The sequence below is a fragment of the Corylus avellana genome, chromosome 5 (assembly GCF_965113065.1).
Source record: "Corylus avellana chromosome 5, dhCorAvel1.hap1.2, whole genome shotgun sequence".
Lineage (NCBI taxonomy): Eukaryota > Viridiplantae > Streptophyta > Magnoliopsida > Fagales > Betulaceae > Corylus > Corylus avellana.
The window spans coordinates 23,208,126-23,234,866 of NC_142494.1; the positions used below are offsets into that span (position 1 = coordinate 23,208,126).

The 26,741-nt window shown below is 36.0% G+C and overlaps 4 protein-coding genes across 4 annotated transcripts; 2 read left to right on the plus strand and 2 right to left on the minus strand.

Moving 5' to 3' along the window:
- The first annotated feature begins 2,818 nt into the window (after positions 1–2,818).
- LOC132181347 (membrin-11) lies at positions 2,819–5,622 on the plus strand. Its single transcript, XM_059594529.2, has 4 exons — positions 2,819–3,147; positions 3,738–3,858; positions 3,970–4,116; positions 5,138–5,622. The coding sequence occupies exons 1-4, from the start codon at positions 2,876–2,878 to the stop codon at positions 5,297–5,299; spliced, it is 702 nt and encodes a 233-aa protein (XP_059450512.2). The 5' UTR covers positions 2,819–2,875; the 3' UTR covers positions 5,300–5,622.
- A 1,012-nt stretch (positions 5,623–6,634) lies between these two features.
- On the plus strand, positions 6,635–16,242 carry LOC132180251 (ATP-dependent Clp protease). Its single transcript, XM_059593003.2, has 15 exons — positions 6,635–7,784; positions 8,330–8,391; positions 8,613–8,710; positions 8,853–8,932; positions 9,297–9,347; positions 9,693–9,767; positions 9,858–9,935; positions 11,041–11,097; positions 12,332–12,402; positions 12,520–12,619; positions 12,756–12,860; positions 14,868–14,930; positions 15,057–15,179; positions 15,326–15,484; positions 16,002–16,242. Exons 1-15 carry the CDS (start codon positions 6,861–6,863, stop codon positions 16,074–16,076), a joined length of 2,121 nt encoding a protein of 706 aa, XP_059448986.2. The 5' UTR covers positions 6,635–6,860; the 3' UTR covers positions 16,077–16,242.
- A 1,335-nt stretch (positions 16,243–17,577) lies between these two features.
- Positions 17,578–19,519, minus strand: LOC132182073 (pfkB-like carbohydrate kinase family protein). Its single transcript, XM_059595281.2, has 5 exons — positions 19,328–19,519; positions 18,797–19,207; positions 18,048–18,182; positions 17,808–17,927; positions 17,578–17,715 (listed from the first exon to the last, which is right to left on the minus strand). Exons 1-5 carry the CDS (start codon positions 19,517–19,519, stop codon positions 17,578–17,580), a joined length of 996 nt encoding a protein of 331 aa, XP_059451264.1.
- A 2,172-nt stretch (positions 19,520–21,691) lies between these two features.
- LOC132180253 (RmlC-like cupins superfamily protein) lies at positions 21,692–25,612 on the minus strand. Its single transcript, XM_059593004.2, is given in 3 exon segments — positions 21,692–21,957; positions 21,960–22,114; positions 25,245–25,612. Coding segments are annotated over 3 exon segments (405 nt in total). The 5' UTR covers positions 25,445–25,612; the 3' UTR covers positions 21,692–21,907.
- Positions 25,613–26,741: the final 1,129 nt, after the last annotated feature.

Below are 26,741 nucleotides of genomic sequence, written 5' to 3' on the forward strand. Positions count from 1 at the left end.
GGATATGCGTTTAATGGATGTGGTTACAGCATATTTATATGGATCACTTGATAATGATATATACATGAAAATCCCTGAAGGATATAAAATGCCTGAAGCATATAATTCGAAATCCCGAAGTATTTATTCTATCAAGCTACAAAGATCTTTATATGGGTTAAAGCAATCCGGACGCATGTGGTACAATCGTCTTAGTGAATATCTATTGAAAGAAGGATTTGAGAATAATCCAATTTGTCCATGCGTTTTCATTAAGAAATCAGAATCCGGATTTGCTATCATTGCAGTTTATGTAGATGATTTAAATCTTGTTGGGACTCCAGAAGAGCTCATAAAAACTGCCACGTATTTAAAAAATGAGTTTGAGATGAAAGATCTTGGAAAGACAAAATTTTGCATTGGTTTACAAATTGAACATTTTCCAAATGGAATTCTTGTTCATCAGTCAACATACACAGAAAAAGTCCTGAAGCACTTTTACATGGAGAAAGCTCATCCTTTGAGCACTCCAATGGTTGTTCGGTCACTTGATGTGAAAAAAGATCCTTTTCGCCCTCGAGAAGATGACGAAGAAATTCTTGGTCCTGAAGTACCATATCTTAGTGCAATTGGTGCTTTGATGTATCTTGCAAATTGCACACGACCTGATATAGCATTTTCAGTTAATTTATTAGCAAGATACAGCTCTGCACCAACTCGAAGGCATTGGAATGGGGTCAAACATGTTCTACGATATCTTCGTGGAACAGCTGACATGGGATTATTTTATTTAAAAGGTTCAAATTCACAATTAATTGGATATGCAGATGCGGGTTTTCTTTCTGATCCGCATAAAGGTAGATCTCAAACAGGATATCTATTTACAAGTGGAAGTACTGCTATTTCATGGAGATCTGTCAAGCAAACACTTGTTGCTACTTCTTCAAATCACTCAGAGATTGTTGCAATTCATGAAGCAAGTCGGGAATGCATATGGCTGAGATCAGTAATTCAACACATTCGAGAAAAGTGCGGTTTATCCACAATCAAAGATAGCCCGACAATATTATATGAAGATAATGCTGCTTGTATCACACAGATCAGAGGAGGATATATTAAGGGTGATAGAACCAAACACATTTCACCAAAGTTCTTTTATACACATGAGCTCCAGAAGAGTGGTGATATTGATGTTAAACAGATACGATCAAGTGACAATTTGGCAGATTTATTTACCAAAGCATTACCAACTGCAACATTTAAGAAGTTGGTGAATAACATTGGAATGCGCCGACTGAAGGATCTTTCATCATAAACAATTGAAGCTCTTCATGCTAATGAGGGGGAGTAAAATGATTATGCTGATTGTACTCTTTTTCCTTCGCTAAGGTTTTTCCCACTGGGTTTTCCTTTGCAAGGTTTTAATGAGGCAATCTTAAAGCATACGAAGGCACACAAGAATATTGTACTCTTTTTCCTTCGCCACAGGTTTTTTCCCACTGGGTTTTCCTTGGCAAGGTTTTAACGAGGCATATTCTTAGTGTATGGTCATCCAAGGGGGAGTGTTATGAATGCATTCATGCATTAGGTGGATGACCATTTAGTTCCATCTCTTGGAATTCTACACATTCATGTCATCTTTTAGAATTCTTATAACATCCATGTAATAAATTGATTAACCCTTTTGTTTCATATTCCCCATTTCATATTCATTAACCTCCCATTATGATTTCATGCCTATAAAAAGGAGTATTGAGTTGTATGTAAATCACACAATAATAGAGAAGAATAATACATAGTTCCTGAAGAACTAGTTTCATATATTGCAATCTTTTATCTTGTCTTGTTATTTTCTTTAATTTTACAACATGCCTTACTTTATTTTTATTTTTTAAAGTAACATTTTTTTTTGAAAAATATGGAACTTCTATTGATGAAATTTTACGAGCATAAAGTTCTTACATCACTAAGCATACAGCTCTGAAAAATCATAGCCAAAAGTTATGAAGGTTACAAAGTTATAAAAATGATTTCAAGCTTCCACTAACTTATGCACAATTACATTTAAGGAACATATATGTTTTGTGCAGACTAGATCTAAGACATGGATAGCCCAAATACAAAAACAAAAATAAAAAACATCTAGAAATTAAAAATCTGGCCGTGAGAGTTAAGTCCCCACACCGATCTACTCCATCCTCAACCTGAAGGCCAAGACAATAAATCCTTCATCAACTCAAAGGTTAGGACAAACAAAAAAAAACAAAAAACAAAAACTCCACAAGCAGCTGCAGAGGAGCACAACATCGTAGATATCTATTCAGAAGACACGCATTGGCCGAAGAAAACGATCAGATCTAAGATTGAAAATATTAGATCTGAATCTAAATCTAAAAGCTAGATCTAAAGCAACCCGTTAGAAATGGAGATTGGAGGAGCCTACAGAGAAGACACCGAGCACTGTTCTCTCCTCTTGAAATTCTTATGGTTGTTGTCTAGAAGAAAAGAGAGAGACTATGCCTACTCTAAAATTATTATTTTACTCCAAGATTAAAAATAAATAAATAACATGTGATCAAAAGAGACATCTTTGAATCTTCTCTTTTTTTTTTTTTTTTTTTTTTTTTTTTTTTTTTTTTAAAGTAACCTTACTTCGCTAATGTATATGTGTAAAAGTAGTGCTAGGCATACAATTTTTGTTATAAAATTATTTACAAATTGAGTAAAGTAATTAATTAAATTTTATCGTATCAATTTTCTTAATTATTTTGCCCATTACGTATTGACAACTATTTAGAGAGTTGTTTCCACGTGAGTATGAAGCAGGGAGAGAAAACGATTCATTCCTTACCGCGTCAGAGAAAAACAAGAAAGAAAGAAGTGCGGTCTTTCGGATATGGAAGGAGGAGGAGGAGGAGCAGGAGGGGGAGGAGGGGGGAGGAGTACGCTGTCGGAGATATACCAGGACGCGAAGAAGGTGGTGTTGAGGACGAGAGACGCGGTAGAACGCCTGGAGCGCTTCGAGTACTCGAGCGCTGGTATGGAATCTCCCCCGGAGCTCTCGTCCTCAATCGCGAGGGACATCACCCACATCCAATCCCTCTGCGTCGAGATGGATCGCCTCTGCCGCTCCCTCCCCTCCAAGTCCCACCGCGATCTCTGGAAACGGTGAGCTTTCTTTCTCCAATGAATCTGTACTCTGATTGCTCTGTTTGGGAGACATGGATTTAGGTTTTCTTCTTCTTTTTTGTTTGGTATCTATTCTGACCCATTATTGTTATCTATAATATTTTCTTCAAACCAAGTCAATTTCATGAATTTTTCGATAGACCAATTTGTAATCAAGCGCAAATTGAGGCATTTCAATGCCATGTGAAAGGCTCATTTCAAATCATTTTTCAATAGGTGACCAAATTACCCTGTAAAAGGAATCCTTTCTAGTCAAATTTCACTGGGTGACCTGATACATTGTTAATTATGGTATACATGATAATTTATGTGCTAATTGTAATTTCATGAGTATTCTTTGTCATCTTTGGACTTACAGCGTTGGATCTGCTGTTTGAATGGAAGTTTGCAGTACCCACAATTGGTTGTAGCAATTTGATAATAGGATCTGCACTTTCTGTAGATTTTTACAGTGTACCACAACTATTGTAGTGTTAATGCAATTTAATGATCATGTATCTTGATGGGGTTACTTTACTTATTAAAAAAAATGTATCTTGATAGGATGGGATTCTTGTTTTGTCATGCAGAAAAGTTGAACAAGTAGCAGAAGAGGCTGAATCTTTGAAACAAAGTTTGGATAAATATTCCTTAAGGACTCAGAGGAGGATGATGGAAGCCAAAGAGAGGGCAGAATTGCTTGGAAGAGCTGTATGTAATTCTTTCTTTATCTGATGCAGTAGGCCAGCAGTGAAGATCCTCTTGGTTTCGCAACTGAATTATTTTTGCTTCAGTATCTTAGTAACAAATTTTATGTTGTAGAATGGGGACTCTCATGTTCTGAAAATATTTGATGAGGAAGCGCAAGCAATGCAGTCAGCTCGTAGTTCTGCCCGGATGTTGGAAGAAGCTAGTTTAACTGGTGAGGCCATCCTGTCTGCAATGTCGGGTTCAAGGGAACGTCTAAAGGTATCTGCAATCCAGCCCCTGCATAGCCACATGCACTCACCATTTGCACTCACACATACACATATGCACATGTATAGTACAATAAGCTAATGTTTAATAAAGGATGGGACTCTGGAATTTCAATATAAGCAAGAGAATGTCTATGTCAACTTTTGTTGTTGGATTCTTTTAAATCTATAGTTGTTATAGCCTAGTATGGCATATTTTGGTTAGTATTATCGTATCTATGTTAAGTCATATATTGTCTGGAGGTAATGGATCTGATAGTTGCAGCTGCAACAGCTTTGAGAATTGGTGGTGTTAGTGTTTTTGATTCATTTTTTTTCTGCTAGTTAACAGTGTGTAAAGATTCTTATACTAATTAATGGTTTTGATGAAGATGTGTTGTGTTGTTTTTTGTTCCTTTTGACCACCCTTCAGAGGAGAAGCCTTCAGTTGGCTTTAAAATATCATTGCTTTATGATTGTGTATGTGGTATGTTAGTCCCAGTAGGTCCTCTCTTGGATAAATACGTAAATGATTTGAGATCTTTACTACTAATTGGGAATGATCGGATAAGCTGCATGAGAATTAGGGTTCTTAATTGTTATGCATGATTCATTTTTCAGTAGTATATTTTATTATCCTTTTGGATCGATTTAAAGTATGAAAATTGGGATATAAATTTCCTTCTAACGGGGTTGGAGGAATTTCCTCCAACCAATCTCTAAAAGTGACATTTTCCTTAAACACATGAGAAGCATGTATTTTTTATTTTAATTTTATTAAAGCTATTGAAAAGCATCTGAGAAGCACGTGTTATTAAAAAAATATATGCTTCTTACATGCTAAAGAACACATGGCACTTTTAGAGACTAAGTTGGAAGATATTTATTCATCCCAGTTTGATGGAAATTTATGTCCTCTAAGTTATCAAGGTTAGCTAAGCTTCTTGACAAATAATGTTTAGTGATGCGTTCACATGAATGTTGTTAATGATGCGCATGAGCACTTTGTCTGATATGCTATTTTCTTGGTTCAGAAAGCACACCGGAAAGCATTGGATGTCCTAAACACAGTGGGGCTCTCAAATTCTGTATTAAGGCTGATTGAGAGGAGGCACCGTGTTGATAATTGGATTAAATATGCTGGCATGATTTTGACGATCATCACTGTGATCATCATTTGGAGGTGGAAACGATGATTTACTCTTTTTTGTCTAGTTATGTGTGTACTAGTGCATTTCCTCCTGATGCTTTTTTTGTCAATGCAATTTCATGTTGAAAGGTAATGGAGATTATAGAAAGGCCATCTTTACGTATACTTCTATAAAATTAGTTTGGATACATGGGCTGTCTACCATCTCGGACTTCTCTTCCTGTCAACGGTTGAAATCTTAAATGTAGTGCATCTCCATTTTCTGTATTATCTGTTGTGTAGTTTATGGATCCGTTGAGTTCTGGCCAAAGATGCTTTGTATCCGCTATACAAATCACACTTTATTCCATCACTATCTCATCTTGTTAACGTGGTAGTGCCAATCAACAATTAAATTTTTTTTTTTATTATAAAGTTGATCTAAGGACCAATAAAAGTTGTCATATAAGCAAGGACGAAATAGTAATAGGATGAAAGTGTGGTTTCGAACTTGTTTAATCTTTGCAAAATGGTATTGCTCCCTGGTTGATGCAGGAGTGTGACTTACAAGTGGCAAGTTTGGCTAGTTGGTGCGAATAAGTTCTATTTGAACCTGATTTTTCCTAAATGAATGCCTTTGAATCCCCTATAAATTTTCTTTCTCGTTGTATATTACTTGGGGAAATTGGCAGCGGGTCGGATTTGGATTGAGAAGTCTTTTTGTTAGCCCCAAACTGGCCTATTGCTTTTTATTGTTTTCAGGAAAATACAGAGAAACGAGAGGGGTAAACTAAGGAGGCTTGAGATCACTAGTCGGGTCTCAGATGCAAGAATCGGTACTTGTGTGAATCTGACTAATTATCTAAGAAGGAATCTTTCCCAAAAGAAGGTGAATATCATCAATCAGAGGATCTATTTTTCATTCTCTTATTGGGTCCTCCCAAGTACGAGGACACTTCTCATTCGGACAACCACATCTCATAATTGATATTTATGAAACTTGTCTCCAATCTCCATCTCTGATAGAACCGACCGAGGCAAACAGATTTGTAGATTAGAAAACACAAACAAACTCCATGCTGGAATGCTAGTGGCCTTGCTTCCGCCGCCCTCTTTCTTGCATTGCCTCAATTATACAGGCGCTTCTTATGGGTTATAATGTTTTTATAACCTTCAAAGCCAAAGACTGCCTTCGCCTCGTGGGATCATGATATGATTTTATTTTTTATTTTATTATTATTTTTTGGAGCAATAAAAGAGAAGACTGAAGAGAGAGTGAGGGGGTTAGTTGATCGATTTTATCCGAAAGCTGTGTCACACACTTTAACCGCGGAATACATACATTACATACGTACGGTTGGAACTGTCAAAATTTATCCCAAACAAGGAAAGCGAAGTGGTTTACTCAATCTGTTTTTTTTCTTTGGATTATCTTATTACTGGAAACACTCGCTTCCTTTATCTGACTCCTCTCCCCTCCACGCCTTCTCCGCCCTTCCCCTACCTTCGCATTCTCTTTTTCTCATACTGTATTTTTTGGGTCTACCAAAAATACGTACAATCCAAAATAAATATATAGTGAAAAATAAGTCTTGATTGCACGCTCTTTTCTCTCCCGCGACTACCGAATGTCTGGAATCTGGAGATGGAGCAACAAGGCGAAGCGAATGACGCCGCTGCTGACGTCAGATACCTCCAGCTCCAACCACCATCGGTTCACGCAGGTGCGCCCAATCTCGGCCCACCTCAACCACCTCCAGGTAGGCACGCACCGGCGCCGTGACTCGCTCATCGGAGTCCAAGAGCGCTACAAGTGGGGCCACGGTGGCTCCGACAGCGACGGCTTCAAGAGCAACCGAATCCGCAAGATTCGCGCCGAGGCCAATTGCCCGCGCTGCTTCAAGCACATGGATCTTCTCTTCTCTTTCTCCAATCGCCACAATTTTTCCCCTCCGGTTCCGGTTGGGGCCGTCGATGCTGTTGATGAGGATGGTGACGACCAGTCCAAGACCGGAGGAGCCGTCAATCTCTGCCCCAATTGCAAGACCGCCTACTACTTCCGCCCCCATAAGATCGTTCCTCTCCAGGGCAGCTTCGTCGAGATTGCCAGAGTCAATAACTCCTCCAGGAGCAACAGCAATGCTGATGGGAGTGGTAACGGCGGTGTAGAAGAAGATTATCGGAATACTAATCCTAATACTAACACTTGTACTAATACTAACAATAATAATAGGTTTAGAGTCTCGTTTTGGGACACTTTAAGATCGTACAGTTCAGGTGGAGACCCGCCGGAAAATTGGTCGCCTCCGCCTTCGGGAAATGGGTTGGCGGTGCACACTCCTCCGGGACCTCCGTTCGCGCCCGGGGTTAATGTGGTACGGGCATCAGGGCCCGGTGGAGGAGGCTCTGCTGGTGGTGGTGGTGGTGATGGTAGAAGTGACGGTGAGAAAAGCGGATGGGGCGGGTCCAATTTGGGCAAGGAATTGCCCACGCCAAAGGAGATCTGCAAGGGTCTCGACAAGTTTGTCATTGGCCAAGATAGAGCCAAAAAGGTCGGTCTAAATTTGCTTGTTATCTTTGTGCATGTCATAGCAATCGGACCAATTGAATTCTACCAATGCATAAAATGTCTATCCAATACGAGAAAAATGTCAACGCGTTGTTTCTGCATTGTTGGTCCTCTGAGTTTTGCCTATTACTATCATATTTTACTTCATTAATTGCTACTCGAATTCATAGAAGATTGTTCATTATAATCTTCTTACTTATCTGATCTGCAACATGCTCAACGCCCGTGCTTCACATGCTGCTGGACCTATTACTCCGTTGAACATGCACACAAAGACAGACTGAAGGAGAGAGAGACACTGCTAAAAGGATACATCTGTTGCGTGTGACAAAATTTAAGTATATTAAAGATTTAGGTGGTCGTATTTGACAGTTTGAGATTCATGATTTCAGTGTTTGCTTTACATGTTTATAATTTAGTCTGAGCATTTGTGAGAAATGGAATGCACATTTAGGGAAAATCTGGGTGTTTTAGCTTAATTACTTTCTCTAAAACTTACTTCACGGATGCTTTCTCTTTATCCTGCAGGTGCTTTCTGTTGCTGTATATAACCACTATAAAAGAATATATCATGCATCCCTGCAAAAAGGGTTAGTTTTTACCATGGAATTTATTTTACCCATTTTGTGCGCCCCTAAAATAACTGACCTCAGACTCAATTCTGATATTTTTCCTTTTTTTTTTTTTTTTTTTTTTTTTTTTTGGAATAATGGCAATACATATTTCAGCTCTAGGATAATGGTTTTCTAGCCTTTTACAGTTGTTTTTGGATTTTTATCTAATTGAACAAGCTGCTGGATTTTTATACTAGGTCAGGAGCAGAATCGGGAATTCCAGAGAGAATAGATGATGACGATAATGTGGAGCTAGAAAAGAGCAATGTCCTTTTGATGGGCCCGACTGGCTCAGGTACAACTATGACCATGTGCCCATTCGTCTATGACTTGCACTGAAAACCAGTGGCCTCCGCATGATTTATTTGATAGAGGTGTATCGATTCTCTTAATTTTTAAGATCAAACTGCCATTCTAACCTATATATTGTAAAACAGGGAAGACATTGCTTGCAAAAACTCTAGCTCGATTTGTGAATGTGCCCTTTGTCATTGCTGATGCAACAACTTTAACACAGGTAGGTCTGTTTCTGATTGATGCATTAATAATAGTTATTGAAAAATTTGCAACATGGAATATCAGACTACTGAACTTAAAAATCAGTATCAAATCAAGGTTATTTATCTTATTTTTCCTTTTTCAGTATTAGTAATTATCTTTTTTCCAGCAGTAGTAATTAGTGATTTTTAACATGCTTGCTATCTATTACTAATTGGTAAACTGATTTTTTGATAAGTGGAAAAGGAAACTTGGCTTGCTTTAATAATGTTATTTTGATTTTCTGTGGCTACATTCTTCTGGGGTGGATTTATCCATTTATTATCTTTCAATTAAAAGAGGCAAATAGTGAATTTATTATTTATTTATCTTAAAATTTGCAGGCAGGTTATGTTGGAGAAGATGTTGAATCAATCTTGTATAAACTGCTTGCGGTATGCTTCATGTTTTGCACTTTTAGATTACAAACTGACATTGTTTTTGAATTAATATTGGAATCATCTGGGAGTTCTGCAAACATTTGATGATTTTTGAAATAATTTGTGCTTTTTTTTTCCTTTTTCTTTTTTGTTCTGGGTTTTTGTGTGGCCTTTTTCTCTCAGCTTTTACTTTAATGGGATGTTTATTTTTCATAACAAGAAAAGTTAATTTTTCAAGAAGGGACGTTGTTGAGGATACTGCCTCTTAACTTGAGATGAATATTGTCATGCAGTGAAGAGCTTTCAGCTTGTGCTTGCTTTTCATTACTAACATTTTCATGCTTGTCCATTGTAATTTAGGCAGCTGAGTTCAATGTACAAGCAGCTCAACAAGGGATGGTCTACATAGATGAAGTTGACAAGATAACTAAGAAGGTTCTGCAATTTTTTGGCTTCATGGTAGTTTGATTAAATTTCTAGGTACTTTTTTACCTAAAATATACTTACCTGTGTCTCATTTTTCAGGCTGAGAGCTTAAACATTAGCAGAGATGTTTCTGGCGAGGGCGTCCAACAGGCATTATTGAAAATGCTAGAAGGAACTGTGAGTCAATTGGTTCTACACTGCAGTCATTCTCATTGGTTTATTTATTTTTTATGTTTCTGCCTTCATCTTTTTGGGTGAATTTTAAGGAATGAAAGTTTGGTTTTTATACTCTATGCTTTCCTGATATGTAGAATCGCGAACACATGAAAATCACTTATAGGTGTAATATAGTATCATAGTGCAATCCAATATGCAGTTTTAGGCACACTATTGAGGTTATATGCAGTTTTAGGCACACTATTGAGCTTCCCTCTTGTGATGTTTATGAGGGTATGTAATTTGTCATAGATCGCTGCTATTTTTAAATGATCTAGGGTCTGTTTAAGGACGAGTTTAAATAGTATGGTGATGAATCCCTTGTGGTTATGCTGGATTGGGTCTACGATAGAGAGATTCACAGATAACTGGAAACATACATTGATGCAGTGGAACACAAATGTTCTTTGGGATCCAAAAGAATAAAAGGAACCTTTTCAGAGAGACTATCAGGTAACACATTTGGGGACAGAGTAAATCCAAAGGGGTTCCTTGGAAGATGTGTAATCTAGAGAAACTCTTGTGTGGCCTTGGATCCCCATTTGGTGGCCCTATATAACAAATAAGCTGCATGCTAATGGAAAGTCACTTAAAATAAGAATCAATATTATTTATTCTAGATAACTAAGGATCCCAGGCATGTCTCTTTCAAATATGAGCCCTGCTCTCAAAACTATTGGTCTCTAAGCTTTCTTATCACTGATTATATACTCGCATAGATTATATTAGTTTCTGAATTTGATTAGTTTCTCCTTTGTTGATTAGTTTTCATGATTTCCTTGTTCTTTTTGCCCTTACAACCTTGGTGGCTTCTCTTGTATACTTCATGTGTACATGGGGCGCCTTACGCTTTTAATAATATCTCGAGTATTTATCAAAGAATATTTGTTTCTGAATTTGCATTATAGGACCCTCGTAATGTTTGCGGGAGGAATCTCTGCGTTCTTTTTTTATTTTGTCTCTTTATTTATGAGAAATTTTCACTTCCAGAAAGAGATTACTTGTTAGAATTTTTAGTACCTTTTTTATTATTAGTCTAAAGCTAGAATAATTTCTTTTTGTCTAGATTGTTAATGTTCCTGAGAAGGGAGCAAGGAAGCATCCTCGGGGAGATAACATACAGGTATATTAGGCCTAACTGTGTCCTTTTCTGTTTTATAATTTCAAATTATTCTGTTACAGATATTTGATATGAGATTGATCATTCTTGCATTACCTATTTAGAACCTAGATTCTACCAATCTCATTTAGAATTAATTCTTTTTACGTGAATCATCATTAATTATTGTTTTCCTAGTATTCTATACATGCATGTTGCTACACCATATATTTATATTAAGCTGAAGCTAATGTTCTTTAGTATCTTTAGTTGTTGATTCCTTTTGGCATACCCTTTTTTTTTTTTTTTTTTCAATATATTACAGTCTAAGTGGTTTTGTGGCTGTCACCGTTTTTCATGTTGGGGCATATTGTGAGTATTTGGCAGGGTGGATATGCCAGTGCTTTATCTTTCAGCCAGTTGCAAAGTTGCCTGTATATAAAAATTTCAGTATTGGTGTCTAAATAGCTCAAGTGGATGGCAGATAAAAGGTACAAGTCAATGCCAAAATACAGGATTGACATAAATGGCTGCAAGATCAATGTTGAATTAAATACTGTAGGGAAAAACAAACAGTTTGGCTCAAATCCCTATAAGTTAAAAACAAAAATAAAGATATACTTGCTCTTATCAAACTGATGAATAAATTTACTGGATTTTACTTCAGCTCCTTAATCAGTCAACAACATGTGATCTTGTGGTGGTTGGTTTCTTACCTTTTGTCCTTGGGAGAAATTTCTTTAGGAAATAGCATTAATGCCGTTCCTTTTTGTTCATTTCTTTAGACCTCGTAAATTTTTACTTTGATACGCATGGTTTCACGCTCTCAGAAAGAGCAAGTGAAAGGATAGAAGAATGCTTTTAATTAGTGCAAGTGAAATTGTCTTGGTCAAACTTTGATTAGGAAAGAATTCCTATATTGCGCATGCTTGTGATTCTGACATAGCTGTAAAACTTTTGTGCAACCAGTGGAAGTTCAACGATTGTTTACAGTTTTTCGTTATGATCTCTCACGTCATACCTTTTCCTTGAGAAATAGGAAGGGGAATGTAGGACAAGCATTTTCCTTGCCATGCAAAAAAGGAGAATACTTGGAACCAGGAATGATGATGGCTTACCAAAAACAAACCTTTCGGCTTTGATCTTCTATTTTAATCCGTTGAAACAACTAGTTTATATGCATGTAAATATTACCAGTCTTTCAGATTAGTATAGCTTTGGTTATCTCTTTGTCTTGAAGCATTTAAATGATTTGCAGATGGATACAAAAAATATCCTTTTTATATGTGGTGGAGCATTTGTTGATCTTGAGAAAACCATTTCAGAGAGGTAATTCCTTTTAAGTTTTCTCTTGCGGAATTCCTCTAAAAATTATTTTTCTTCCTCTCTTTTCTTCTGGCGTTTAAGAGTGTTTCTAACTTTCAAATTATTGACAATACTAATCAGGCGGCAAGATTCTTCAATTGGTTTTGGAGCACCTGTTCGTGCAAACATGAGAACTGGTGGAGTAACCAACGCTGCAGTGACATCATCCTTGCTTGAGTCGGTGAGGATCAAGACCCTCTAAAGTCATTGACATGGAAATTTAAAGTTTGTATTTTCCACTTTTATGTTATTATGTGTGCTGTGTCTAATAATTCATATACTCCAGATAAGCATGAAAGTTGCTTCTGCATTTTCAGGTTGAAAGTGCTGATCTTATTGCATATGGGCTCATACCAGAGTTTATTGGACGTTTTCCAATTTTAGTTAGTCTGTCAGCTTTAACTGAGGACCAACTTGTTCAGGTAATACTGCATTATACTTGTTTATCTTATTTTATATGTGTTTTGCTAGTTCTTTTTGTTTTTCCTCAACCCTTGTTGCTGCATGGTTGGAACTGGTACTCTCTGTGCTTGCTTTGGTTGGCCTTTCTATGGAAAGGCTTATGCGGGAAAATATTTGAGTAGGGAAAAGTCGTGCATGTTTATGATTAAGAAGTGTAAATCATCTTCAATTTCATTATAATTTGGGATATTTCTCTATTGAATTGGAATTTCCACATGTGAAACAGTGGATGTATTGGATGTTTGTGAATATTTGGAACACATTTTAATCTATTTTACAACTCATTCAAGTCTACTGAAATTAGTTTGGACCAATATAATTCTCATGTCAACTTTTTATTTCATGACTATTAGAAAGAAAAATTTCTTAATTGCTCACATTGTACTTCCAGTCTTCCTGTATGGTGTATACCTAGGTATCACTGCCTTTGGTTCTCTACAATAGATTTCACTTATCAGATAGCTTTTCTGTGCATATGAATTTTTTTTTTTTTTCCCTGCAGCGAATAGGATTTTGAGTGACGTTAGGTATGTGATTGGCTAGACTAGTACCATAGCTGTAAATGAAAAGCTTAATTTGGTTTATTATTATATTTTATTACTTCTGGGCTTGTGGAGGTTGGCTTCTTTATGTTTAGTATGGTGTATTTGGAGAGAGCGGACTGCACGGAGCTTTGAAAATAAAGAGACTTTCTGTGGTAGAGCTAAAAAAGATTTTTTGCAACTCCCTTTCATATGGATAACAGCTCGGTCATTGTTTACTTTTCTCTAGTTTTTCTAATTTTTTGGACATTTGTTCGACTTTTTCTATTGTATATTTTCTGTCGTAGGGTTGTGCCCCTCTACTCTTTTCAATGAGATTAAATAACTTATCAATTATTTTTTTATTACTTTTGGGCTCAAGGATAAGAAATTGAGGGTGTGTCTAGTAAAGTTTTCGAAAAGTGCTTTTGATTTTGGGTTTTGAAAAGAGTTTTTGAAATTAAATAGTGTTTTTGTTGTGGCCCACATTTGAAAGTGTTATTTGTGGGATTCACAAAAGAAAATTCGTTTGGTAAACTGAAAAGTTTTCTAAAAAGCAAAAAACTGACAAGTGTTTCTTTGATATTCAAAATATAAAAGAAACAACGACAAAGAAAAGCAAGAACAATTTTGGGTTTGCTGGAGGCTTGCCTTCATGGGCGGCGGCTGTCAACCCTCCTCTGTGCAGGGTGATGGCCACCAGATGGATTTGATGGCTATCGTGATGGTCATCATATAGATCTGATGACCATGTGGGGCTGCCAGATAAATCTGTGGCCACCACGGTGGCTGCCACGCAGATTTAACGGCCATCAAGGGGCCGCCAGAGAGATATGATGGTCACCATGCAAATCCAACAGCCCCGCAGGCTGCCATTGCAGGGGCTCCATGCAGATCCAACAATCATCTGTTGTGGCTGCCACATGGAGTCATCATGCAGAACCAGTGGGTTAGGCATATCTAACGCTGGTTCCTTTTTTATTTTATTTTTAAAACCCACATTGTACATTGGTTCCTTTTTTTTTGGTTGAAAACTAGATTTCAGACCAGTTGCCAAACATGTGAAAAGTGTCTCAGGTTTTGATAAGTGTTTTTGAAAATGAAAACTGATATATATATTTTTTTAATCTAAGGGCAATATCTGAAAACTCGTTTGGATAACTAATGTTTGAAAAGTGGTTTTTGGTGTTTGAAAATTGTAAAGGTTTTTTGAAAATTTTGCCAAATACCCACTGAGCTCTTGAGCCCCACTCCTCGATTGAAGTTCTATGCATGCACCATTGTTTAAAATGGCTTTTGCATATTACATTACAATATTGGTAGATTTAAACAGAGATCGGCAGTCCAAGCATGAGGCTATAACTGCCATTGTTTAAATGACTGGACAGGAAATTTCTCTATTTTGAATATCTACTAAAATTTCTTGGTTTTACTGTTGTTCTGCAGGTGCTCACAGAACCAAAAAATGCTCTTGGTAAGCAGTACAAGAAAATGTTCATCATGAACAATGTAAGCATTTTGCCTATGCTTGTTGTGCTTTGGACTCTCTCTCTCTCTCTCTCTCTCTCTAAGCATGTTTAATTGAATTTGTGTTTGGCCTCTTTTTGTTAATTGTATGACCTTATCAAATTTCAGGTGAAGCTACATTTTACAGAGAAGGCACTGAGACTTATTGCCAAGAAAGCAATGGCTAAGAATACTGGTGCCAGGGGTTTAAGGGCCATACTGGAAATCATTCTAACTGAAGCCATGTACGAGGTATGCAATTGTCTATTTCTTTTCTGTGGCTGATGCTGAAGGACCTACATCTTATTTAAGTACTTGGCTACCATGAAGCCTCTGATTCTAGCTTGGAGGTGCTGTTTACTCACTTATAGAATCATATGAATGCTTGTACAATTCAGATTCCAGATGTTAAGACAGGAAATGATAGAATAGATGCTGTTGTGGTTGATGAGGAGTCGGTGGGTTCAGCAAATACCCCTGGATGTGGAGGGAAACTTTTACGAGGAGATGGTGCACTGGAGCGTTTCCTAGCTGAGACAAAGTTGAACAATTCACCGGTATGATCTCATAATATATACAATGTTTTCTGGGGCCTATTCCCACCTATGAGTTTGTCTGAGTTTCTAGGATTCTTTTCTTCTGATCAATTATCAAAGATGTGATAGTCCACACTTTAGACATGAATTTCAAAATTGGCTTGTAGGACCCACTTCTGATTAGTAGTTAGTACTCGTCAGATCACATGCTTTCCTTGAGAATAGCATCCCAGCTATCAGCCATGGAACAATAGAGGATTCCTGCAAACACAATCTGATGATGATGATTCCTGTAAACATAGATAGACTGATCCACTAAGCTCTTGCTCAAACGACACTTCCTTATAAAAATGGGGTGGAAGGTGCAGTTATGGGTTCAGGATTCTTTAGGTGTATGTGTAATTTATTAATCAAAACATAAAACACAGACTTATGGCCTAGTCTAGTCTAGTTTTTTTTGGGCCCATAACCTAATCTCTGACTACCGGCGGTTTAGAATTTGTTTGGTAATTATATGCCTGCTTTTACGTGTTTGCAGGATAATGTTGAGGTGGCTTTGGGAGAGTTGCAGGAGGGTGAATCGGAGCTTTCATCAAGAGCCATGAGCATGTAACATATATAGCTCATGTTAGGATGTGGCAGTTTTCTCTTTGTTTATTGTTGATTTGTAAAAATCATATTCATAATTTGGTGTAATTATCCCTTGTAAAACAGTATAGCTTCTGGTTCATGTTCATTTCATTAGAGGGGGAAAAAAGAAAAAGAAAAAGAAAAAGAAATATGTAGCATTGCTAATTTATGCAGCACGTTGTTAAGAAAATCGTTTCAAAATTTAGGTTTAGTTGGAACAAATTACTTTTCTGCATAATCTTTTCACGTTGTTTTATTTTTCTGATTTCTTTTACCTTGTTGAGTTATTTATCATACAAACAAGTGAGATGGAAAGAAATCCGGCTTGTTACACGTCTTTTCTGTGTTGCAGGAAGACGTTAAAGATTGGTGGTATTTTTGGTGAGTAATGCTAGATATCATTTTTTTATCATCCTAAAATTCTCCTAAAGCTGATGTAACTTTTAAAATCATCATTGGATCAAAATTTAATTATGATTCATCTAAAATTTAATGGTAATTTTAAAAATTACATCAGTTTTATGAGAATCTTATGAAGATAAAAAGATGGTACTTAGCATTACCCTTTTCTGGAAGATCAGTAGTTATTTTCCATATTTGGCTAGGCACCACCTTTTGTCCCTTGCTTACTTTGTATTCGTCCATTCTTCTCAGTTCTCTCATAAAATTAGCCATTAACTAGATTATAGGACTCGCATGGGTGATGTGGGTCCTATAGATCTGACGGCTGATTTTCAAAAATGGAAGATGAGGGAAAGATGGAAGCATACTAATGTAATAGCAAGTCCCATAAAATAGAATTACTTGATCTAATAATTTTCCCTAAACCCTAATGGCAAATCCGTCTAGCCATCATCCTACTACAATAAAGGGACAATTGGAGCATTTTACCTTGTCTTTTCATAGAAATGTTTTGGTCTAGTTTTCAAGAAAACTTATTATTATTTTATATTTCTAGTAAAGTAATCTAAGAGTTTAGATAAGCGATATTTATTTATTTTATTCCACTCTAACGTGGATTTTCTTCTTCTGAGTATTAGCTTTGCTTGATGAATTATGATTTTTCAAATTTATTTTGTTGAATTATTCAATCAAAAAAGAACTGCAAATTCTGTTCTTGCTCTGTGATAAAAGCTTAAATCAGTGATATTCCAATAACAAAGTATATTTTCCAAATTCATCCTCTTCCAAAAAAGGGATTTTAGTAAACAATCAAACATTTTACGAGCATTTGCAAAAGGTAGAGCACTCTTCATAATGAGATCATATGCAGCAGGATTGGAAACATTTCTAAGATTAAGTAGTGCACTTTTCCAGAACAAACAAATATATATAAATTAATAGAGAAAAGAGGGGATTAATCACAATTCTTAGAAATTAAAAGAAATTACTTATTATTAATTATCCAAATCTCTACGCGGACCAGAATCGATAAGGAGAAAAGCAAAACATAATTAGAACTTAAGAGACTAGATCTAAATTGCCTAGTTGGCCTTAGACGCGGTAATGAGCTCATGAGCATCGGAGGTGGACGGAAGTGCTGGAATTGCTCCCTTCTTTGTTGTACAAATTGCTCCACAAGCATTTGCAAATGTCAGAGCCTCTATAAGTTTTGCTTCATCCTAAATAAAAATAACAAATTCATGAAATAAGAAAAATAAAATAAAAATAAAAGTGAAGTGAGCCAAAAGGAAAAGGAATAATAAATACGTACATGGAAGATAGCATGAGTATCTTTGGCCATGGATACCAAAAGTGCACCAACAAAAGCATCACCAGCACCAGTAGTGTCAACAGTTTTCACCGAGAAGCCAGAAACCTTTCCTTTAAATTCCTGCATTCATACATATTATTTAGACGAAAAGATAGTTTAATCAGTTCAACTGCAATTTTTAGTGTATAACAGTATAATAAATTACATTATAATATAGATAAAAACAAGAAGGAATAATACCTTAGTGAAGTATCTACATCCCTTCTCTCCATCAGTAACAAGAAGCAGCTTCAGGTTATCGTGCCATAAGCTCATAACAACATCTTCACTGTTGGCATCTCCTTGTGTTAAGAATTCAACCTCTTCATCACTCACCTACACCAATTACAACACAATAAAAAAAAACCCATTTAATCACCTAAAAAATTAAATTAAGAAATTAATATTAATCAATTTATTCGTTGAAAGGTATATATTTTTATTATATATTTGGTGCAAGTCCAACGATTGAACCCTACTCCTATATTATTTATATAAACTAAGGGTTTGTTTGGAATTACGGTTTCAATAAGTGCGATTTTAAAAATTGCATTTTTGAAACTGCTACTTTTTAAAATCGCAAAGGCATTTGGTAAAACATGTTAAAAAGTAATTTTTATCAAATATTTGTTATGCAAAATTGCAAACCTTTTTCAAATAAATATCCCTAACCTGCTGGTAGAAATCTCATATATATATATATATATATATATATATATATATATTTTTTTTTACTATTTTAGATGTTTTTTAAATCTCAATGCCAAAAGCTTTGCGTGTTGCGATATCTTTTAAAAAAACAAATTATCTTTGCAAAATCGCAATCTCAGACACACCTTAAATCCTAGTGCAATATGAAAAACGATAAATACCCATTGAACCTAATTCAATATGAAAACAATTTGATATGCAAGGATTAAAATTTAAATTATTTATATTATTAGTAATACCTTGATGAAATCAGCTTGATTCCAGATGCTCTTGATTCCGTCTCTAGCAGCATCAGCAGAAGGCCACAGAGGCAACCGCACGTTCGGATCATAAGAAAGCAATATCCCGGCTTCCTTGGCAGCTTTCATGGCTGCCATGTGAGCCGACCTGCATGGCTCAGATATCAAGCTTATGGATCCATAATGGAATATCTTGGCCTCCTTGATGAGACCCATCTTCAACTCGGACTCGTTGAGCAGCATGTCGGCGCTAGGGTTTCTGTAGAACATGAACTCCCTCTCCCCGTCGCTTTTCAACGTCACAAATGCCAACGCAGTTCTTGCATGCGGATCAAAACACACCCCATCTGTATTCACCTTGTTCTTCTTCAATATGTCGACTAGCATGTGCCCAAACTCATCATCTCCCAACTGTAAAACATCATCGTACGTGTATATATATATTTGTTATAAAAAGATCGAGAATTGAAAAATATATTTAATGAAAATTAAAAAAATTAATATGGTCATGTAATTAATAATATTGAGAACCTTTCCAATAAAGGCGGAGCTACCACCGAGCTTGGTGATGGCACAGGCAACATTGGCAGGAGCACCGCCGGGGGCTTTGATGAAACCGGTAGACTCGGCGAGGGAAACACCGGATGTGTCTGGGACGAAATCGATTAGCATCTCACCAAAAGCCACGATCGAAGGGCTGGGACTGGCTGCTGAGATCGTCATCTCTCTCTTCTGATATTTTTCTTCTCTCTCACGCTCTTTCAGTTCTTTGAATTAATGATTATATCGGTAAGCAAGGCAGCCTTTTTATAGGAAAAAGATATTTGGGAGGAAGAAATCAGAGTTATAATATGAAAGTATCACTATATATTTTTTCGATCCGTATTTGGATAATTCAATGTAATTAATGAACTTAATTATCCGCAAACATAACGTACGGGATTCACATCTTAACGGATCATGATTCTTATGATCTTCACATAAACTTAAATCTTTTTAATTATAATAAATTATTTTTTTTTATGACTTTACATTATCGGCATGTGATAAGTAAATTCGAGTTTATCCAATTTCTCCTCACGAAAAAAAAAAAAAAAAACTTGACTTATTAAAATGTAAAATGTAATAAATTAGCTTTTCCACTAAGCCTCTTATTTTAAACCCATATTAAAATTGTATCCTAAAAAAAATTTGTATTTGTATTTGTATTTTTTTTTTTTTTTTTTGTGGAGTAATGCTAAAAATCATTTTTTTTTTTTTTTACAACTATTACGTTTTTATTTTGTAATAGTTGTGAAATAAAAAATGTAGTATATATCATTACTCTTCTTTCGTGAAAGTAACATTTTTTTTTTCCTAGGCTCGATGTGATTATTATTCACAATGATATATGTTGTTAACATCACCTAGGACCCCTACTAGGTAAGCTTATTAGTTGGGGCTTATGTTAGCTTAGTTTTAACATGTCCATACAAGGGAATAGGATCCTCTCCAGTCCATTTTTTACTGAGAATATTCAGTTAATGGTCAGAATCTCTTTAAAGAGATCCTAAGGCTATAAATAGGACATATGTCCTAGTAATATATATATATATATAATCAAATTATAAAAAATTAAGAGGTGTTGATGGGGTGGCCGAACCACCCTAGTTAGGGCTGGGAGTGCCTTTGGCCACCCCATGGCCCTTGGAGGTGGCCGGTCAGATCTAAAAAATAAAAATAAAAAAATTCGGATCTAAAAAAAAAAAAAATTTGTTTGGCCCTTGTGACGCTAGGATTTCTAAGATGAAATTCTAACCATGAACTAGATACATGGGCTGGAGAGGATCCTATTCCCCGCACAAGAGGGAGGGGAGAGGGAGATTCGAACTAATGACCTCCACTTCATGAAACGTGGTCCAGAGCCGATTGAGTTACCATTAGGGACTTATGTTAGCTTAGTTAAATGCATAAAAAAACCCACTAAGCATAAAACAAAAATTTGTATGCTGTAATTGTATCTTGAATGACATGCATAGTTCAATAGCAATGTGACACTTAGGGAATGTGTTTGAATCCTATAATTAAGGCCAAAAATCTTAATTTTGTAATTATTTTACTTAATGTCTTTTTAAAAGAAAAAGTTCACAAAATAAAACCTAATCTTAACCCTAGTTACGATATTTAATTTTCAAATTCAAATCAAGGGCTGATAAGGAAAGATAATTAACATGCAATTCGAACTTTAAACCCCTTTATCCATGCAGAGAAGGATCCGCTCCTCGAAAAAGGGGCAGTTTATGCGCACAAAAAAAGGTTTTTTTTTTTTTTTTTTAAGAAAATATCATTATTATGAAAAAAATTACCATTTTTCATTTTAAAAAAAATACCAAATAAAAGAAAGACCAAAAATAGATAGGGTTGCTTCAGACATTTTTCCCATTTTTTATTTTATTTATTTTTAAATAAAAAAATAAGGCAAAAGCTGAACTTATGTTGGGCAAAAAAGTTGGGCCTTTAGCATTTTCCTTGGAGATAAGTTTCCATGCATGAATTTTCTCCATGCGACTTGCGTGGAATAAGTTCTGAATTTCCATGATATCCCTTTTGTCATACTTCATCGTCAAGAAAAATCCAATATTCTTAGATATTATGCAGTCTTACTTCATCGTCAAGAAAAATCCAATCTTAGATATGATGCCAGTATATATACCTGTGCTATTTTGTTGACTGCAAACAAAAGAATATTTACTTATAAAGAACCAGCATATAAAAAGCACAGGGTCACGGCTTTCAATCATGGTGGAAAATGCATCCGGTGAGCTCGAAAGAGGAGGCTTTGGGTCCGACTACTCGGTGCCTCGTACCGGCTATCTTATACATGCTGGTTCTCTACTAGTATACTTGGTAAAACTCTTGAAGATAGGAAACTAATTAAGGGCAGAAGGAATTAATACACAAACAGTCAACAGTTACTAGATGTCCTTGCTTGCAAAACCTCTAAAAGGCTGCAAAATAGAAACATAATACATGGGAATCCAACATATTCAGTTATATATCGAAAAGTATAACTATCAGTCCACAGAAGATATTCTAAAGCAGCATCTGTAGACTGTACAAGGCTTAGAAACATCACTTTTCCAAGCTATAATGCTTCTTCACAGCTTCAGTGATATCCCAATAACCTTCATTTCTTTTGGGAACACAACCAAGTCACCAGCCCCAATTTCAAACGATCCATCATAACCATCAACATTAACCTTCACTTTGCCCTCCAGCAGATACATAGTCTCCGTTGCTTTGAATTCCCACGGAAATTTGCTTGGACTGCCTTCCCACCTATTCATATTGCAAATATCGAAGTATTCTTCCCATTAAAGGATAGCACAATATAGAATATCAACATGAAGAAGCTTCTTCATATGAACGCAAGGCAAACTTAAAGTTTGGAAGTAGTGGCACCTAATCCTTATCATTCACTATATGCAGTCATGATGTCATGAAATATGACCAAGTACTAGAAAACTCTGTATGCAAATGAGCTCAAACTCAAATTACACCTCTTCTCCTTGTAAGAACAAGGTGAAGGGTAAGGTCATGGGTTGATCTACTAGGTGCGTACATATCTTACCAATTCTAAAAATTAAAAAATGCAGTAAATTTCCGTACAGATTAGAAGCAAGAGTGGAGAAATGCTGAAATAAGGGGTGTCCTTGAGGAGTTGGGTATAGTTGCACTATACTGCTGGTGACAGCAATCTAACTGCTGTGTTGGTATAGATTTTAGGCTCATCAAATTCTGTACTTCAGAGCTTGTTAAATAGTGCATATCAGATTAACCAGGAGAGTCAGTTGGAATGGAGCAACTTGATTCAGTTTGGTTCGGCATGGTCTCAACTGTGAGACCAATAGAACTGAATTGAATATTATTGCTTGCAATATGAAAATTTAGAAATGTGTACCCAAATCTAAGTCCTTTAGGCCAAGTTGGTAATCAAGATGAGGAGACAAATGTTCACATTACTGCACAAACCTAAGCTCATTTTGGACTGGTTCTTTTTTTTTTTCTTGTTTTGTTTGGTCTGATGGAGCTTTATTATTAAAGAAAGACAGGTAATGCATCAACTAACAAGGATTCCGTCCCTTGGTCAACAAAATCCACCCTTTGCTCCTTTTTCTATTCTAGTAGGGTGTCCTTGTCTTTGGAATCCTATTGTCAAATTCTAGCAGCGCATCTCAAACTTTAATAGTGAGATTGTCTTCCATTCTTCCATACTTAACTGAAACAAAGCAAAACATGGGTCTCATACAATTTGGCACTGAATGGTTGGTCAATTTACGTAGATAATTAAATAGTTCTCTAGCTATAATTTCGCTATCACAACAATGCCTAGCTATATTTCTGACAAGTATTCTTTTCAGGAGGAGACAATACTTGAAATTGTTAGAAGACTATCAATAAGTGGTATGACCTGCTACTCAAATCCGAATTTATGCAGCTTGGTCCATTCTAAAGGCCTAACCATCTATTGGGCATAGAAATCTTGTGTGAAGTATGGAGGATCAAAAACCCGCAATTTAGAGAAAATTGCATTAATTTGACCTTAGTTGATACTTTTCTGACAAAGTATATACCAGTATGGTTAGCAACTGCAAGGGATGGAAAGGCACAAATGATGCCCTAAAGGAATCTTGACATTCTATTCGATCAACCTATTTCCAACGAGGAACAAGTTACTTAGCAACTGAATAGATGACCTAAAAGTAGCACAATGAACCATTGACTCATGCCATTAAAATTTTCAAAGGATTCCTTGCCCTTGTTCCTTTATCCTAGTCAAAAACCCTAATGACATAGTGCTTATAATATCTTCCTGTTACGATTAGTCATTAGTGAGCTTATGTTCCTTCTTATTACACAGATAAATTGATAATCACCATCATGGTAGTTGGCTCAAACACTTGCACATGCTCAGCTCTTTTTTGTGTATTCAGCTAAAATTCTTCAACCCTCAGTTGAGTTGGTCAAGCACTAAAGCTATTAACACAGAACCATACAAAGAAATTTTAGAGAACACCAATAGTTTTGTTTTCTAAAAAGTTATCACACAAAATTTCCTGGCTAGGATTCCAGGCTTACTGGACTTGTTAACAGAGCTTTTTGTTGTCCTATTAAGAGCAAATGTTTTATTACTGAGCATTTGACTGAAGTTAGATGGATTGGGATTTCTCAGCTTAATAATGCCTAGTGACTGTCTGAACCAACTTGGATAAGTTATAATTGAACAAACATTTTTCCGAACTACCAAAATATGTTCTGCAGAGGAAATAACACATATAAGAATGTGATGATTCTTATATTCCATGAATCAAATGGTCTATGGTGCTGATAAGTTTTGATTTATTTATATACTCATGATCACCACCATTTCCATCCAACAAGAATTAGAAAAATGTGTTGTTAAGAATATAAAAAAACCTTGCCACTGCAGCTTTTAGCTAAAGTTCTGCCGCATCTTCTAACTTCCTATTGCTCACATCTAAAGCCTTGTTGACCAAGAGTATCATCCACAACATTTGAAGATCTTAAGTTGGGATGTATATACTATGCTTCTCATCCAAAATAGTGAAAAATGAAAATTTTAAAAATAATAAGAGGTAAAAGTTCATTTTGAGCTCATTTTATCCCTACTATTTTCAGTCCATTGAATATACACGTGCGTCTAGAAAGGTTGAGTCTTGAAAAGATATCACATGTGTGAGAATCCAAACTCATAGGCTTAAGTTTTTGGGTTAAATGGTGTCCCAATATGGCAATATGTTATATTATGGTTTCACTAGAAGACTTCTCAAAGTGTCAATCTTTCTAACACAATCTTAAAATCCCAGGTATATAAAACTAATAATGTGATAATTCATGGTGACATTGATTTTCCATTCAATACCCAATTAGCAGCACTGGTCGCTTGACAGTGTAGTGTTTGTCGCTCCTTTCAGACCCGAAATTAATGTTTATAGAGTCGAATTTTAAGGAAAATCGAAGTTGTCTATTTCCAGGATTTGGGGTACTAGTAGTGATGGGTAATGTTTAGGAGGTTAAACGAGAAATCCAACATAAAGAATATGAAGACTGCAAACCAAACGATCAAGTGATAATACATATAAATCAGAAAATAAAACCTCAATATTTAGACTGAATGCTATGATCTTCTTCAATTATTGTCAGGGCTTCAAAAAGAAGTCCCACTTTCTAAGCCAAATCTCCATCAGAAATATAGAAAGAGAAAAAGAAACAGAGCAAAAAAGATACTTTTGATCGTGTACTCGCCCAAGAGGGACATTGAACCAAGATTTTTGAACACAATATTTGCTACGCATTCAGGAGTCAGAAACCCAACAAACTTGAGGAGAAGAAAAAAGGAAAAAAAGCGGTAAACAAACAAAAGGTAAAGGTTTTTAGAGACACGTACGTGCGCCACGTTCGAACACCAAGTTCAACGAGTCTGGATTCAGGAGGATTCTTTTCAATCTTCACTCCAAAGATCTCAGTGGCCACGGGAGATTCTTCGTTCTGTTTTGGTCTTGTAATAACAAGTGAAAGAACAAGAGAGAATACAGCTACTACTACTGCTAGTAATATTACCCTTCGGTTTGATAGAATTGCAGACATTTCCTGGCTTCTCTAAACTTCCTTCTGAAACTGCCCACTTCTGACTAGAGAATATTGTCGACAATCATTCAAACCTATTAAGAAGGAAGGGAAGCAGAAAAAATAATTGCAAGTTTTCTTTCTTTTTCTTTTTTTATTACTATTGCCGATTCCACAGCCTGGCCACAGATCTCTTTGTGCATGATGTTTTGTGAGGCCAAGCATAATGTTTTGTGTCCACTCTTTGTGCATTCAGTGTGCCAAATTTACAAGTCAAATGATAGTAAAATTTGTAGGGTTAAATTTCTTTTTTATTCTAGTGGTTTTTAAAATTAAATGGCTACCTTAGTTTTTAAAAGAGAGCCCCTGCAGTTCGGACCATATGTAAAAAGGCCATTTTGTAACATCCATTCTTCACCTGACCCATCATCATTTCAAGAAAAGTACAAAAAACCAAAATGAAAAAAAAAAAAAAAAAAAAAAAAGACCAAAAACACCCTTGTCGCCAGACCCACCGTGGGTCTGGCGAGACCCACTCTCCCAGGGGTCTGGCCGTGATTCGCTTCAAAATTCGCCTAAAAATCGGCCATGACCTATCTAAAAATTCGTTTTTAATGTCTTAAAACTCGTTTTTTGATTAAAAACTAAAACTTAGAGGTAGAAAATTAACCCTTTAGGGATTTTATCACCCTAAAGGCAGGAAACTGGCACCATGGGTCTGGCGAAACCCATGACAGACCGCCACCCACCAGTGGGTCTGGTGAGAAAATCCAACCTGCCACCCACCGGTGCGAGATCTCCCAACCCACCCATGGGAGTTAATCCCACTCCTTTGTTTTATTTTTTATTTTTTACAAAAGGCTAATATGACATATAGGACACGTTACAATTACTGATAGTGTTTTTTTTTTGGAAAATTACTGATAGTTTTGAAGTGGCTGTGTAATACCTCGGACAAATACATGATAATTTATAAGAGAAAATCTAGTAACATATATAAATAATAACCAAAAGAAACCTTGAATTCTTGAAAATAATAATTGTAAGCAAAGAAGTTACTTAATTGAAGGGAACTGGTAATTTAAAATGGAAAACAGACAATAGAGGCCATAAAATAGGTAAAGAATTAGAAAACACTTAAAATATTAAGAAAATATGTTTTAATTGTTTGTCATTCTGAAGAAAATCTAAAGGGGCTTGAGGCTTTTGTCGTTCTGGAGAAAACCAAAAGGCTTTAGGCTATGACAGACGCTCAGCTTGTTCTGCAAACTTGGCTGTGTAAACCTACGTCTCTCTCTCTCTTTCGTCAACCTTTTCT